Below are 15,973 nucleotides of genomic sequence, written 5' to 3' on the forward strand. Positions count from 1 at the left end.
GCAGCAAAAGCATACGCAGTAACTTGGCATATGAGTGAGAGAGTTGGTATCCTTACGCCATTTTGGACTGTTAAAAGCGCATGTGTTCTGTTTGTGTTAGGCTAGGGTATGTTTTGAATTACACCAATATTTGGGTTAAGTCACTAGTGTAAGAATGAAACTGTTATAACCCGAGGACCCCCTGTATAATAAAGCTCTTTGTTTCTTTTAATAAAGAGACTTAGCCTGAACAGGTGGTGGCACAGTGGGTAGAGTGTCGGCCTGGGATGCAGAAAACCTAGTTCAAAACCATAAGGTCACCAGCTGAGCACGGGCTCATCTGGCTTGAGTATGGGCTCATCCTGCTTGAGCACAAGGTCACTTGCTTAAGCATTAGATCATAGACATCACCCCATGGTCTCTGGCTTGGGCCCAAAGGTCAGTGGCTTGAAGTTCAAGGTCACTGGTTTGAGCCCAAGGGCACTGACTTGAGCAAGGTGTCACTGGCTCAGCTAAAATCCCCAGTCAAAGCACATATGAGAAAGCAATAAATGAGCAACTAAGGTGCTGCAACAAAGAATTGATGCTTCTCATCTCTCTCCCTTCCTGTCTGTCTGTTCCTATCTGTCTTGGTATCTGTCTCTCTCTCTCTGTCTCTTTAGCTAAAAAAAAAAAATAAAGAAGAGAGAGAAAGACTTAGACAGAAATTCAGTTTTATGATGAAAAGATATAGACTAAAACAAAGTAAAAATTCAATGTAAATTTTATAGTAGCTGGTATATAAATATTCTCTAATAGTTTCCCTTATCTCTCAACAACATCTTTACTCAAAATCTTTCAGTTTCTTATTAAATCTTGCTAAAACTTTGGCCTATGCTTTCAATTATAAAATTAACCAGACCTGAGTGAATTTGAACAAGAGATAATCTTTGTTCAGTTAAATAATCCACACTAATGAGGTATATAGAGCTTTGAAAAAATCACATCATTTGCCTTGCCTTTTCTTTGCTTCTTTGAATATGCACAGTCTTATAGAGATGGACTATTTCCTCCTTGATTCTATGCCTATAATTCACAATACAACCACCAGGAGACAGTGTTGTAAAGTCTGGCTAAATTAATGAATAAAATCGATAACCGTATCTTAGGTGTGGATAATCTGGAGTTTTTTTAGTTCACAATCCATTTACTTGGGCTCTTTCTAGAATTATAAATGCTAGCCACACTGATAACCTCTATGCTCATATTTTAAGATAAACAATAATATAAATAAAATTCAAAAAATGCAATTAAGGCCTGACCAGGCAGTGGTGCAGTGGATAGAGCATCGGACCGGGATGCAGAGGATCCAGGTTCGAGACCTCGAGGTTGCCAGCTTGAGCGCGGGCTCATCTGGTTTGAGCAAAGCTCACCATCTTGGACCCAAGGTCACTGGCTCGAGCAAGGGTTACTCGGTCTACTGAAGGCCCACAGTCAAGGCACATATGAGAAAGCAATCAATAAACAACTAAGGTGTCGCAATGAAAAACTGATGATTGATGCTTCTCATCTCTCTTTGTTCCTATCTGTCTGTCCCTACCTATCCCTCTATCTGACTCTCTATCTGTGTAAAAAAAAAAAAAAAATGCAATTAAGTATGGCACATGTCTTCTGAAATGGTCAACTGATAAAAATGAACACTTCATTTAATCTTGTCTTTCCCTTCAAGTCTAAGGAAATACAATTTTTGAATTTTTATCTTTTTTTTCTTTAGAATCAGAACAATTTCTGCAATGGATGCTATCAGTGTTTCCTTGGTATACATTTAGTAGGGCTTCTAGACATAGCATTGATTATGTGGCCAAGGACAAAAGCTCAAGTCTGACACTAGCTTTCTCTAGCCTTTAATGTTTGCTTACAGTTTATCAGAAAGAAAGTGCCCATTAAACACTCTATTTCATGCTATAGAGTCATATACCTAGACATTTCAACTCCTTTTCTCTATTCCAAAGACAGATTTTTAAGTCACACATTTTCTATATTCTTTCTTCTTAACAAACAGAAAATAAATTATAGAATCTGAATCCATTCTTGTGCATGTAGTTGCTCCCTAAACAATTCTTGTTCTGAAAATAACAGTAGGATACCCATTAACCAAGTTTCCACGTGATTTGCTGACAGCAAATTTACACACAACACTTTACTTCTAGGTGACTAAATCTGCCCAACGTATACATATCCATTGCTTCTGACTATTTAAAATTATATTTGAACATAATAATTTTAATAACACATTCTTATTATAAAAAATAAAAAGGCAAAGGAAAACCTCATTTATATTTCTGCCACCAGGAGACAATAGCAATCAGACACTTTTTCCTTTCAGGCTTTTCTATGCATAGTTTTTTGGGAGCTTTTTGGTTTGTTTGTTTGTTTGTTTTTGCTTATTTTAAATACTTGTGACAATTTTGTATACAATTTTATATTATATATACAATTTTAACAGTATAAACTAAGATTTTTTCCCATACTAGTAAAACATCTTCATAAATATCATTTCTACGGGCTGTAAAATTTGAGTATACTTTCTAAAAGGATGGTGGTTTCTACATCTTTTGTACCACGCTTTGGAAATCTTGACAGATTAAAATAATATCAGGTACTTTTTGAACACATATTGTGCTGTACTGAGTGGGTTCAAGAAAATCTAAGACAATCTTTGCCTTCTCCAAGAATTTAAGCACCAATGAGGGAGATAAAGCATGTACAAAGATGACCCAACTCTGGCACATTGATGATAGGTCTGCAGAACAATCCAGACAGTGAATGGTACAGTTCTGCACTAGATAGTACAAATTACGGTACTTTTAGACCAGTAATGAAGAATTCAAAAAGCTTTTACAAACCACTGGGGTGTTAGAGCAGGCCCCATGGAGAAAGCGGGCTGGGCCCTGTTTAATGGACACACTTTCCCTAAGAGGGCATTTGAAGGAGAAAAGACTTCATGAATAAAACCTAGCAAAGGACCACATCTGAGACGTTATGGGGAGGACGGGTGAAAAGTTACATGAGTTAGGACAAGGGTGAGAAATAAGGCAGAAAGAGTTAATGGTAAAAAACTATGGTGATCTTTGGGATATTTCAGGAAGAAAACATAATCACAAGATCTATTTTTGAAGAACATCCCTGTTCAGAAGAGCCATTTTGCTGGGGGAAACAAAAAGAACCTAATTACTAATACAGCTTTCCACTGAAAACATGAAGCACAAATATGCAATATATTTCTATGTCATTCATTAAAAATTGATCTCTTCTTAATCAGGTAATTTATGTCGCTGTACTGGATACCGTCCCATCGTAGAAAGTGGGAAAACTTTCAGCGTGGTAAGTTAAAATAAAAAATATGTATATAAATTTTTTCAGCTGACTTAATACATTAATAAAGCTTTATGTAATCATGCATTGTACTTACTTATCTGTAAAATAACCTCATATTGACCATCCTAATCACTGAAGTTTACTGAATGCCACTGTTAGTATTTTTTTAATAAACTTCTTGCATCTATCTTTTTCAGTCCTAAATTAGGCACTTTCCTAAGAAGTAAAATATATGGATTATGACTTAAACAGATGCAAACTCTATTGAAGGAAGTGAAATATAGACTAAGAAACAACTAAACCATGACTGAAAAGCTAGATTATTAAAAGCTCAATCTATCCTCTATACCAGGGGTCTCAAACTCAACTCAGCATGTGGGCCGCAGAGCAAGATCACAGCCGTTCGGCGGCCGCACTAGGTCTACAAAAGGCAACTGTTATGCAACACTTTTCTCACTGCAGTTGAAAACAAAAAAAAATCAGTACAACAAGCACAATCGTACATGCAGTTTACTCAGTGTCACAAAACGACCAGAAACTGTAGTTTGCATCACAACTGCTGTTAACTAAGCTAATATCTAGCTAGGATGCTAGAGAAATGAAAAACACAAGTAGGCCCCTAGGCTTACTTAATTTTATCCAAAATATTTTGAACTTCGTGGATTAGTCTGCGGGCTGCACAAAATTGTTCGGCGGGCCGCATGTGACCCGCGGGCCGCAAGTTTGAGACCCTTGCTCTATACCATGCAGATCAGATCTGAAGGAGAAGGAATGAAAAGGAATTAATGAGCAGGAAGGAAAGACACAGAGGAGACTCAAGAAGAATCAGCCTGGAAAGACATGATGGGAATGAGAGCATGGACTAGTGCAGAATGCTAGGCAGGAGGCAGTGAGGACTAGACCAGTGTGGGAGTGTGAACCCAGAACGTTCAGGAATGAGTGCAGAATTCTACCCTCCAGATAAAGGAGGATGTAGTGAGGAAGAAATTCACGTCATCTTCCAAGTTGAGAGATCAAAGAATCGGGATGAAGGAAGGTGGAAGAGTGATTTAGCGTGTGGGGGTAGTTTAGAGTTATATGAAGTTTTCAGAAAGTTAAATATTAAGGGAAGACATACTTTCAACAAGAGTTCAATTAGGGTATTTCTGCCAGCAGCCATTTTTATGATAAAAAATTAACTGTATATATAAATAATTTTGGTTGACCAAAACTATTGCAAATTCTAAATTTTTTTGAAAAAAGAAACTACTTTTAGGCCAGTAATGAACAACTCAAAATACTTTTAAAAACTGCAGGTTAGTTTATTTTAAATCTCAAGTAAGATACTATTAAAGTTGAGCCATATAGCCTGACCAGGTGGTGGCGTAGTGGAGCATCAGACTGGGATATGGAGGACCCAGGTTCAAGACTCCGAGGTCGCCAACTTGAGTGTGGGCTCATCTGGTTTGAGCAAAGCTCATCAGCTTGGACCCAAGGTCGCTGGCTCAAGCAGGTTGTTACTCGGTCTGCTATAGCCCCACGGTCAAGGCACATATGAGAAAGCAATCAATGAACAACTAAGGTGTCACAATGAAAAACTAATGATTGATGCTTCTCATCTCTCTCCATTCCTGTCTGTCTGTCCCTATCTATCCCTCTCTCTGACTCTCTCTCTGTCTCTTTAATAAAAAATAAAATAAAATAAAGTTGAATCATATGAAAGGCCAATATTCTACCATTCTTGATCTACAAAAAAAAAACTTCACATAATTCAACCTAATACTATGTAATTATTTTCATGGAGACAAAATCTATACAAGGATACATATTACTGTCTCACTCACTCCAGGTCCCTAAGTCATTTACATTAGTTCTTTTATTGTACATACCATTGTCACAAAATACAAATCCTTTCTTAATTCTGTAGAAAATAACCATATATATACCATATATATATATACACACACACATATATACACACACACACACACACACACATATATATATACACACACAGAAGTATTAACCACTTTGGCTCTTCCTATGTGTCAAATGCAGTGCACACCTATCACATATTTAATTTATCAAACTTCTTTAAACTGTATTTTATTTTTTTAATTTAATAAACTCACCTCAGCTAGTATGTGTTAAAGCAGGAAGTAGAACCCAGGTCTCCTTGTCCCCATGTATGAATCAAATCATTGGTCTGTGAATGTCCACAGACTCTTAGGCTCTGTCTGAACAGGGAAGACAAGAATGAAATTATTCATCTGAGTTGCAGTAACAGACTAATGAATTTAGGTGTAAAACATACCTTGGATCTACATGAAATGTCCTGAAAATTAAGGTAGAATGGTCTGGGACTGAAATTATCCAGATACTTTGGAACAGCTACAAAAGCATCCAAATAAACTCAGGTTTTCAGTTTCTTTATGTGTGTGTAAAAAGTCTGAAAGGCAGTTTTTCTTTACCTCATTTTAATATACTCACATTTTTTTAAAGATTTTTTAAAAATTATTTTTATTTATTTATTCATTTTAGAGAGGAGAGAGAGAGAGAGAGAGAGAGAAGGTGGGAGGAGCAGGAAGCTTCAACTCCCATATGTGCCTTAACCGGGCAAGCCCAGGGTTTTGAACTGGCAACCTCAGCATTCCAGGTCGAGGCTTTATCCACTGCGCCATTTTAAAGATACACACTGTATAACCATTACAACAAAGAAGGGCCATCTTTTTTTGGTTTTTAAATTATCACCTTATAGCAGCTGCACTTCATTTACTTCACTTTTAGTAGGAGGCCTTAGCTGTGGACCATACCTTCCTCCTTCCTCTAACGCTTTTGTCTTCCCCTGAGACCTGAGTGAGACCATTAACATGGCCCTTTCGTGAGCATGGTTCACATGCCTGCCTTTTTCCCAAGCTGTTCGGTGATACAATACGTTGTTCTCCACCCCACCCATTTACAGAGTTTCTGAGGACAAGGACACACTCAATTACTCAATTACTTTCTCCACAGATCCTGTGGGGTCTGGGCACTGCCAGGTACCTCCCTGGGTTAGTATTTAAAGAATAAACCAATGAATTTGTCTTAAACTGAATTACTTCCTAAGGAATCAACTGTTTGTGAAATGAAAGGATCAGGAAAATGTTGCATGGATCAAGAAGAAAAGTCTTTTGCAAATACACATGAAAAAGTAAGTACCTGGTGTTGTGTTTGCAGGTGGGAAAAATATCCACAGAAACCTAAATTTATGCAAGTTTTCTATTCTTTTCAGTGAATCCAGGGCATAAACAACCTTAAAAAGTCCCCCAAAGCAGCAAGCCCATGCCTTTCCTGAGGCCAGTCACCACAGAAGGCTGTCTTCTCGCAGAAGCATCACAACCTTCTGTGCCTGATCTGGGTTGACCTACCCCACGCCACCCCCAATCGAGCACTGTGGTGCATCCTCGTGCTCATGGCAAATAAATATCCACAGATAATACCTGACATTCAGCAGAGAAGCTTAACACCCAATTCCTGACACCCACAGAGCAAGCCCAGGGTTCAGTAAATCTGCCAGGGAAGCTGTCACGGTCCTCTGTGGGTGGGAAAAGTTCCGCTCAGGGACACGCTGTGGCTCTGGCAGCTCCATGTGAGGCTGAGGAGTCAGAGGTTTAGACCCGAACTCTGAAGTCCCACAGTCAGAGTTTCCTGCACATCTCTCAGTATCTCTGAAGTCGTTTCTGTTGTTTTGTTTTGTGAAGATGTGTACCAAACTGTACAACGAAGACGAATTCCAGCCCTTGGACCCGTCCCAGGAACCTATATTTCCTCCTGAACTGATAGTAAGATGCTTTACTTTTGTTCTTTCATAACGTAATGTGGTAGAATCCTTTCTCTATTACCCTGTGGACTTACCGAGTGTTAGACATTCAAAGTTGGAATTGTGTCCAGTACACAACCCATTTTTAGGAGCTTGTTCAGCTCCACTATAAATAAATTGAAGCAGACAGCTTTACCTCAGAAGAGTGGGGCTGCCAGGACCTCTGAGATGCTTCGGTTCACCTCCTCAGTTGAAGATTCGGAGCTCAGAGTGTGCAGGTGACTTACCCAATGTCACAGAGCTACTCTGTGAGATATGTTTAAGGCATTTTGTAAAACTAGTAAAATAAAATTCAGAATATACTTATTATACTACAATTATGTTCTTCTTACTCTAAACGTCTGTGATTTCAACTCAGTGGAAGAAAGAGAGAGAATAATATAATAGTGTGATATGCCCGTTATTCTATTCCATGACTGTGCCCTGGAGAGAGCATGAGAACAGTGATATGATTCTATGAGCTTCTCAGAGGGTCTCAGTCTCTGCACACCCCTCAGAGTGTGAGAACTTGGACACACCTACTATTTAAAGATTATATGTCTATATATAGTTATAGTTATGTGCATCATCCATGTGTATAAATATCTATAGAGTTGTAAAAGAAAGAAAAGAAAGAAAGAAAGAAAGAAAGAAAGAAAGAAAGAAAGAAAGAAAGAAAGAAAGAAAGAAAGAAAGAAAAAAAGGAAGGAAGGAAGGAAGGAAGGAAGGAAGGAAGGAAGGAAGGAAGGAAGGAAGGAAGGAAGAAAGAAAGAAAGAAAGAAAGAAAGAAAGAAAGAAAGAAAGAAAGAAAGAAAGAAAGAAAGAAAGAAAGAAAGAAAGAAAGAAGAGAAAGGGGAGGGTAGGGAAGGGAAGGGAAGGAAAGTAAGAAAACCACATACACTATACCTGGTGAATGATTTAAGAAACTTTTTTCAGCCCTGGTGTTGGCTCAGTGGTAGAGCGTCGGCCTGGCGTGCAGAAGTCCCGGGTTCGATTCCCAGCCAGGGCACACAGGAGAAGTGCCCATCTGCTTCTCCACCCCTCCCCCTCTCCTTCCTCTTTGTCTCTCTCTTCCCCTCCCGCAGCGAGGCTCCAATGGAGCAAAGATGGCCCGGGCACTGGGGATGGCTCCTTGGCCTCTGCCCCAGGCGCTAGAGTGGCTCTGGTCGCAAAAGAGCGATGCCCCGGAGGGGCAGAGCATCGGCCCCTGGTGGGTGTGCCGGGTGGATCCCGGTCGGTTGCATGCGGGAGTCTGTCTGACTGTCTCTCCCCGTTTCCAGCTTCAGAAAAATACAAAAGAAAAAAAAAATAAACTTTTTTCAAGGATAATTTTGTTTATAAGCAATTTTTACCAAAAATGAGGTCCCTCTGAGTCACTCTTGGGACAGAATTAGAAAAAGAAACCTAGCCCTTTAGATACTTTCACCATGCCATGTTGCCTACTCTTCACACACTTAGTTCTGAAATAAAGTTTGCTCTGCTCTATATGCAGGTGTTAATGGGAAGAGACCTATTATGGTGTTTATTCAATGGTGCCCACACAAAACTTAAAAATCTAGTTTCAAACTAGTCCCCTTTCCTGTTCCCTAGAAGTTGGGTCACCTCAGAAAGCTAAAATTATCAGCAAGCCATTTGGACACATAGAGCAGAGTATATACTCATGGTACGTAGTCCCACAACCTTACCTGAAAGTCTGTTGGCTTTGCTTCTCTGCAGAGAATGGCGGAAGACCCACACAAGAAAAGGCTGACGTTCCAAGGGGAGAGGACTACCTGGATTACCCCTGTGACTTTCAACGACCTTCTGGAGCTGAAAGCCAATTACCCCAAAGCCCCTCTTGTGATGGGGAACACTACAGTGGGTGGGTGGTTTTAAAATATATTCTTTAGGTAACCCAAACACTTGTGTCTCTTTTTAAACTCTTTATAAGTACAATTCATTTTTATTAATGGCTACCTTTGGTTTTTAGAATACTTTGTTGTTCTCTTTTGTATCATTTGTGTCACAATTTTTACTCTGGATTATCAGTAAGCAACGTCTATTAGCATCTATTGACATGCTTTTCTAATTACTTTAAATGTTTTTCTCCTTAAGGACGCGACATTAAATTCAGAAATGTATTCCATCCAGTTTTCGTATCTCCACTTGGGATTCCAGAACTATATTTTGTGGACAGCATAGATAATGGTATGCACCTTCTTTTTTGAATGAGATGCAGTTATTGGATCTTTGTGAACAGTTAATTGTATACACTGGGCTGAGATGAGTACTTCATAGATTATTTGACCTCATTTATTCATTCAGAAATGTTTTTTGAGCATCTACTATGTGTTTTCTCTGAATTTTTTCAAACTAACCCACTTAGTTGTTGTCATTGAGTACTACATTGTCAGAGGAACCATAATGGTGGTAAGATGCCATGTAGTTCAACCAGGCATGGGAAGACTGACTGAGAAGGACTTAAGACATTGTCTGGCCGGTAGGAAAGGGTCTTGCTAGATAGAGATTACTTCACAATTCACAAATTTGTTGAAGGCTCATCTAAATGCACACACATCCTCACACACACACAATCTGGGCTACAAAATTTGAAAGTTTAACTACTTTCAAAATATTAGGGCATTTCACAAAAATTAGGGGATCAGGGAATGCACAGATACTCCGGTGCTTTCAGCCTTGTGTATGGTGCATTTTCACCAAATGGAATAAAAGTTGGTTTTGCATCTCATTTCCATAATCGAACAACTTTCTTTGACTTGTTTGCTTTTTGGATGTTCTTGTTTAATAAAAAAATCAAATGCTACTTTTTTATTGCTTCATATTCATTTTGAAATATCCCCTAATTTTTGTGAGCAGTAAATGAAGAACAACCTTATTAATTTTGCACATTTTTGACAATTTACCAAGCGCTTTCATATCTCATTTCTTTTGATCCTCACGACAACCCTGGGAGGTGTCATGGCAGGTAGTCTTGGTATCTTTGTTCTTCTAAAGAAGACATTGCGTCAAAGGGCTGAAGAAACTTCCCAACTTCACACAGCTAATATTTGGTCAAGTGAGGACTAGATCCTATGTCTTCTTACACTTAGTCAAGTACTCCTCCAACATAATGCACCAAATGAAGCTATCTGAAAATATATACCACCTTCCATTACCAAAACGCAGCATTTGAATGGATTACAGGTTTTCAGAGCTAAAAATGCTACATAAAATAAAGTTCTCCTCAATAAATAAATAGCAGTCAAATGGAAAATTGTCTGCTTCCTTTCTGACCTGTCAATCTTAAGTCAGTTAGACCAGTGGTCCCCAAACCCCAGGCCGTGGACTGGTACCGGTCCATGGGCCATTTGGTAGCGGTCCGCAGAGAAAGAATAAATAACTTACATTATTTCTGTTTTATTTATATTTAAGTCTGAACGATGTTTTATTTTTAAAAAATGACCAGATTCCCTCTGTTACATCCGTCTAAGACTCACTCTTGACGCTTGTCTCAGTCACGTGATACATTTATCCATCCCACCCTAAAGGCTGGTCTGTAAAAATATTTTCTGACATTAAACCGGTCCATGGCCCAAAAAAGGTTGGGGACCACTGAGTTAGACCACTAATTTTTTCACCCACTGGTAAATCCATACCAAAGAACTCACGAGTAGAGATGAACCAGGCTGGTACAGAAGAGGGTTGAAAGGAAGGTGTGGAGGCATTTGGTGAAGGTGGAGGGAAGGGGTTGGGAAGTTAGGGCTTATGGAATTGAAACCAGTGTTTCTAAACCTTTTAATTGTTGCCTCTCTAAGGAGCAATAGAAATTTTTTTTCTAATTATCCTTCTGTAAAATTTTAAAACCACAGACAATGTATCTGTTCTTGCACATAAAAAGAGAAAGTTTTTTTTTTCACCTTCTTAGAAGTGGTATGGCCCCCTTTAAGAATGCATAAACTAGATGACATCATGCATTTCATATAAGCACACCCTGATGAAACCCACCCAAGGTATAGTAGGATGTCTACTCTTGTTCTGATGAGAGAAGAGAAGGCTCTAGTAGAAAGGCAAATAGACAGTGTGAATTTGCAGGTCAATTCTCACTTAGGCTTAGTGATCTTGTGAAAGTCTTATAAAATCTTGGCTGAAATTTTGATATTTAATCAAAACATTCCAGAAAACACTAAATTGGAAATAAGCTAATAAATTTCAGATATTTGTGATTGATATGTACATAGATTGTACGTGACATCTATGGCTGTATACATGACTGGAAAAAAAATTTTGTATCTAATATTTGGGAATCATGGCAATTGCCAGAAATAAATTTCCCCTTTGCATTTTGTCATTCTAAGTGAATATGAAAAGAGAAACTGTATTTGAAAGATTGCTTCCATGCAGCCCATGTGTCTTTTAAAGTTCACTGTCAGGTTTCATTCCAGTATCTTATTTTCAGGGGTGACAATAGGTGCGGGCTACAGCCTTGCCCAGCTGAGTGATGCCTTACATTTTATTGTTTCGGAGCAACCGAATGCGAAGACTCAGACCCACCGCGCCCTCCTGAAGCATCTGAAGACACTTGCTGGAGCCCAGATTAGGAATATGGCGGTACATTCTTTGGTGTTATATTTAATGAGACCTAGATACAGTCATATAGTCCTGCTCAGTTTAGCAAACATTACTCTGAAGAGGAAACACAAGTCAGTGTCGAATACATTTCTACAACATGAGTGTGAGTGTGTGTGTGTGTGTGTGTGTGTGTGTGGAGTGAGCATATGCCTGCAGCAGCACATTATAAAACGCAATTATGGTCCCGGAATCTGAAGAAGCCCAATTTCTAATCTTAGCCTGTCACTTATGAGTGGTATGATCCTGGAAAAGCCACTTGACCTCGTTAAGCCACTGTTTCTTCATTTTAAAAGTTAAGGTTCGACTAAATGGACTGTTTCTAAGATCCTGTCCAGGTCTAACAGTCTGTGAAATATGTCTTTCCAAGGTTTAGTAAACAAGAACCAACATTTCTAAATTACTTTTTCATGGATGGTTCTCCTCTTAGACCTTTGCACTGAGGTCAGTTTCTAAACATGTGAACCCCAAATGTCAATTCTCAGTTGTCCCAGTTATCTAATTAGTGAGATTTCCTTATAATTAAAGATTTAAGAGAAACCGGTTTGAACCACTGCCCATTCCACACATGATGGATAGTTCTGTGGGATTTAGAGGAAAGTACATTTCTCCTTGTTGTTTCTGGTCCTATTTTTATCAATTCTCAAAGTCAACCATATCTTTTCACCTTTGGCATCTGCTATCCCTTTTCCTGGACCACATTTTCATCTCATCATCTTGTCTTCTTAGCTCCCTTCAAAAGACTTCATTCAAGGCCATGTCTGAGCAGCTTTATTGACGGTTTGAGTGAGAGAGGAATTTTATCACACAACAGCACCTTTTGAAGATGAGTGTTTCATATCCTGGTTCTTTAGAGCTTATTCAGACTCCAGTCTCTGCCTTCCTGTGTTATTAAACACTCACACTAGGGTTTGTTCTCAAAGAAATTTACCTCCTCATTACACATGGGAAAGAAATATTTTCTCAACCGGTGAATTTGAACTGGACTCAAGGGTGAAAATCTTGAATGATGTGTTGTCTGAATCTAATTAGCTGCCAGATCTCTCTATGAAGCAAAGAGGAAGATTACAAGCTTACAAGAGACCACTGTATACATAATTGCTTATTTGTAAAATAAGTAAGTGTAGCTTTAAAAAAAGTAATGTCATCTTTATTTATCTAGACTTTAGGAGGACACGTGGTGAGCAGGCTGAATTTTTCTGACCTAAATCCAATTTTAGCAGCAGGAGATGTTATCATCAATCTGATATCTAAAGGTAAGAGACCAACGTTTAGGCGTTCAGTTATAATTATCACTTAGGCATTCAGTTATAATTATCACTGTCAGTTAGGTATCTCCTTCCATAAACCATGTATCTCTAACTCAGACTGACCAAATACATGGATCATTCCCATGTATATCTACATTCCCCCAAACATAAGAATGAAACTGAGCCTGACCAGGCGGTGGTGTAGTGGATAAAGCGTCGAACTGGGATGTGGAATACCCAGGTTCGAGACCCCAAGGTCGCCAGCTTGAGCGTGGGCTCATCTGGTTTGAGCAAAAGCTCACCAGCTTGAGCCCAAGGTCACTGGCTCGAGCAAGGGGTTACTCGGCCTGCTGAAGGCCCACGGTCAAGGCACATATGAGAAAGCAATCAATGAACAACTAAGATGTTGCAACGCACAACAAAAAACTAATGATTGATGCTTCCCAGCTCTCTGTTCCTGTCTGTCTGTCCCTGTCTATCCCTCTCTCTGACTCTCTCTATCTCTGTAAAAAAAAAAAAAAAAAAAAAAAAAAAGAATGAAACTGAGATGGATTATCCGTTCTCCAGATGCTCTATATCTGGTAGATCAGATAAGTTACTGCAAATGACCATTTTTCTTAACTATTTGGCCACATTCCGGCAGAGTTCAAAAGCAATTTTTAAAATGTTGAGCTGTATCTCTGTAGTTTTAAATTTTTATGGCATGTTTGATGTCAGAGTTTCATAAAGATGAAATTTTCCTTATAAGATTTTTCATTTCAAACAAAATCAAGTGTGTGGGGCACATTACTCACTATTTCTCTCCTTATTCAAAAACACCTTGATCCTTGCCAAGGAAAAATGATTTAAACTTAAAGAAATAAAAATAATACATATTATTCATGGGGTGTTGTTGCAAGATACTCTCACTTTGATTAAAATCACATTTAAAAATAACGTGGAGGCCTGACCTGTGGTGGCACAGTGGATAAAGCGTCAACCTGGAAATGCTGAGGTCGCCGGTTCGAAACCCTGGGCTTGCCTGGTCAAGGCACATATGGGAGTTGATGCTTCCAGCTCCTCCCCCCTTCTCTCTCTCTGTCTCTCTCTCCTCTCTCTCTTTCTCCTCTCTAAAATGAATAAATAAAATAAAAATTAAAAGAAAATAAAAATAACGTGGATTAAGTAAGAGAGCAGGGCAAGCTGCTTAAAGGGAAAAAAAGCTGTATATGGAGCAACTGACCTCTGCCACTCATCCCATCTGTAGCACTTTGGAGAAGTCACTTAACCTCTCTGACTTCTGGGCCTCAGTTCTCCCACTTCTGAAATACATTCTACCCATTTCTCATTTGTGAAACTGGGTTATTTCTATATAATTTTAAAGTACTTCAAGGCCAACACTTGGGAAAGACATATAATGGGTTGAAAGAACCAGAAAATACTTTTCAGCTTATTTGGTCCAACCCTTTCATCTGCAAACGAGGAACCAGAAGCCCCAAAGTTTCTGTGACTTGCCTAAGGTGACGCAGCTTGGAACCTGGAACTCGAACCCACCTCTTCTGGCTCCCTGCCTGCACTCTCTCTTTTTCCCAGATACATCACATCTGCCCTTTGCTGAACAGTCTCCAATTTGATAAGTGCATTCTAATCAAGGTCATTTCTCTGGTAGAAGGAGAACGGCAGATTCCTTTAGACGGCCATTTCCTTGAGAGATCACCTGAAGCCAGCCTTAAGTCGGAAGAGATCCTGTTATCTGTTTATATTCCCTACTCTACTCAGGTAAGGGCTCCCTGGCTCACCCCCAACCTCTAGGGAACCCCACTGTCCCTGTACCCTGTACCCTGTGCAGAAGCCACACACAGCCTTCCGGGGACAGTGCCATCTCCGTTTCCAGCCAACCGCTGCCGGGAGAATGTGGCGGCTGCTCTCAGGAAGGGGCCAATTCCCAGGTGACCACTTCATTTGATTTCATCAGGCCCACATTTGGGACTTTTGTGAATCTTAGGCACTTTTGCCTTCATGGTCCCTTTCACTATAATGAATAATAAGAAAATCAATGACCATCCTATCATAAAGATGAATATAATCTAGGCTGGATTCAGTGTTATATATTCATTGTTACTATACAAATTTTTTTATTTTTTAATTAAAATAAAAGTGTTTTGTGGGCCTTACCTCTCTGCAAAAGGAGAATTTTTTATGAGATAAGTTGAATTTTTGGTTTCAGATAAGTATGCTTATTAGCCAAAATTGAGTCAAACTATTGTCAGTATCATCTATAGTAAGTTCCTGGTAAACTAAAAGTTCATCATCATGAAATACTTCCAAGTCATACAACATCTATTAACAACACATTTTAAATAAAATTATTTGTTTATTATCTACCTCCCACTCTGCAAACCAGGCACAGGGCTAAATCCAGAAGACTCTACACAGATTTCTAAGACACAGAGTCCTTCTTCTAAGTTCTCTAAATCTAGGACAGAGGGCTTGAAAGAGGAAATACCCAATCCTCTTAGACAGGAAATAAGTGGACAATTAGCTGGAGTAGTTCCAGGGTGCGGCTACTAGCCCTCCCCTGATGTTGTTCAAAGGGGAAGAAAAGCAGTTGGAATCCAGCATAGATCAGAGGAGGGAAGAAGGTGGGAGGACAGCATGGAGGTGGAGGCTTGGAGACCAGGCAGCAGGGCGAGGTGGCTGGAGGAGGCCCAGAAAGCGAGGCTAGGTGGGAGGCTGGGACTCCGTATCTATTGCTTCAGCAGGCAGCTTGTACGTGTTCTAGCAGACCGCAGGCACCAATGAAGACTTTAAAGCAAGGAAAATTCTTAATGAAAGTGGCATTTTAGGAATATCAATCCATTGGAAATATAGAGGGAAAATTGGTTGGAGGATATGCTGAAGGTTGATGAATGGTTAGGAGACTAATGGAATATTTCAAGTTGAAAAAGTACCATATTCTCCCAAATACAAGATGCACTCTTTTTCA

General features: G+C 39.3%; 1 protein-coding gene across 1 annotated transcript in view; it reads left to right on the plus strand.

The window, feature by feature from the left end:
* LOC136378495 (aldehyde oxidase 4-like) overlaps window positions 1–15,973 on the plus strand; it is a 76,294-nt gene that overhangs the window by 18,261 nt on the left and 42,060 nt on the right. Inside the window, exons 6-13 of the mRNA XM_066345490.1 lie at window positions 3,281–3,342; window positions 6,422–6,505; window positions 7,056–7,136; window positions 8,870–9,014; window positions 9,248–9,340; window positions 11,589–11,740; window positions 12,921–13,014; window positions 14,657–14,766. Of these exons, the coding sequence (XP_066201587.1) occupies window positions 3,281–3,342; window positions 6,422–6,505; window positions 7,056–7,136; window positions 8,870–9,014; window positions 9,248–9,340; window positions 11,589–11,740; window positions 12,921–13,014; window positions 14,657–14,766 (821 nt within the window). The remainder of the gene's footprint in view (window positions 1–3,280; window positions 3,343–6,421; window positions 6,506–7,055; window positions 7,137–8,869; window positions 9,015–9,247; window positions 9,341–11,588; window positions 11,741–12,920; window positions 13,015–14,656; window positions 14,767–15,973) is intronic.

Source organism: Saccopteryx leptura, chromosome 7 (genome assembly GCF_036850995.1).
Source record: "Saccopteryx leptura isolate mSacLep1 chromosome 7, mSacLep1_pri_phased_curated, whole genome shotgun sequence".
In the NCBI taxonomy this organism is placed as follows: domain Eukaryota; kingdom Metazoa; phylum Chordata; class Mammalia; order Chiroptera; family Emballonuridae; genus Saccopteryx; species Saccopteryx leptura.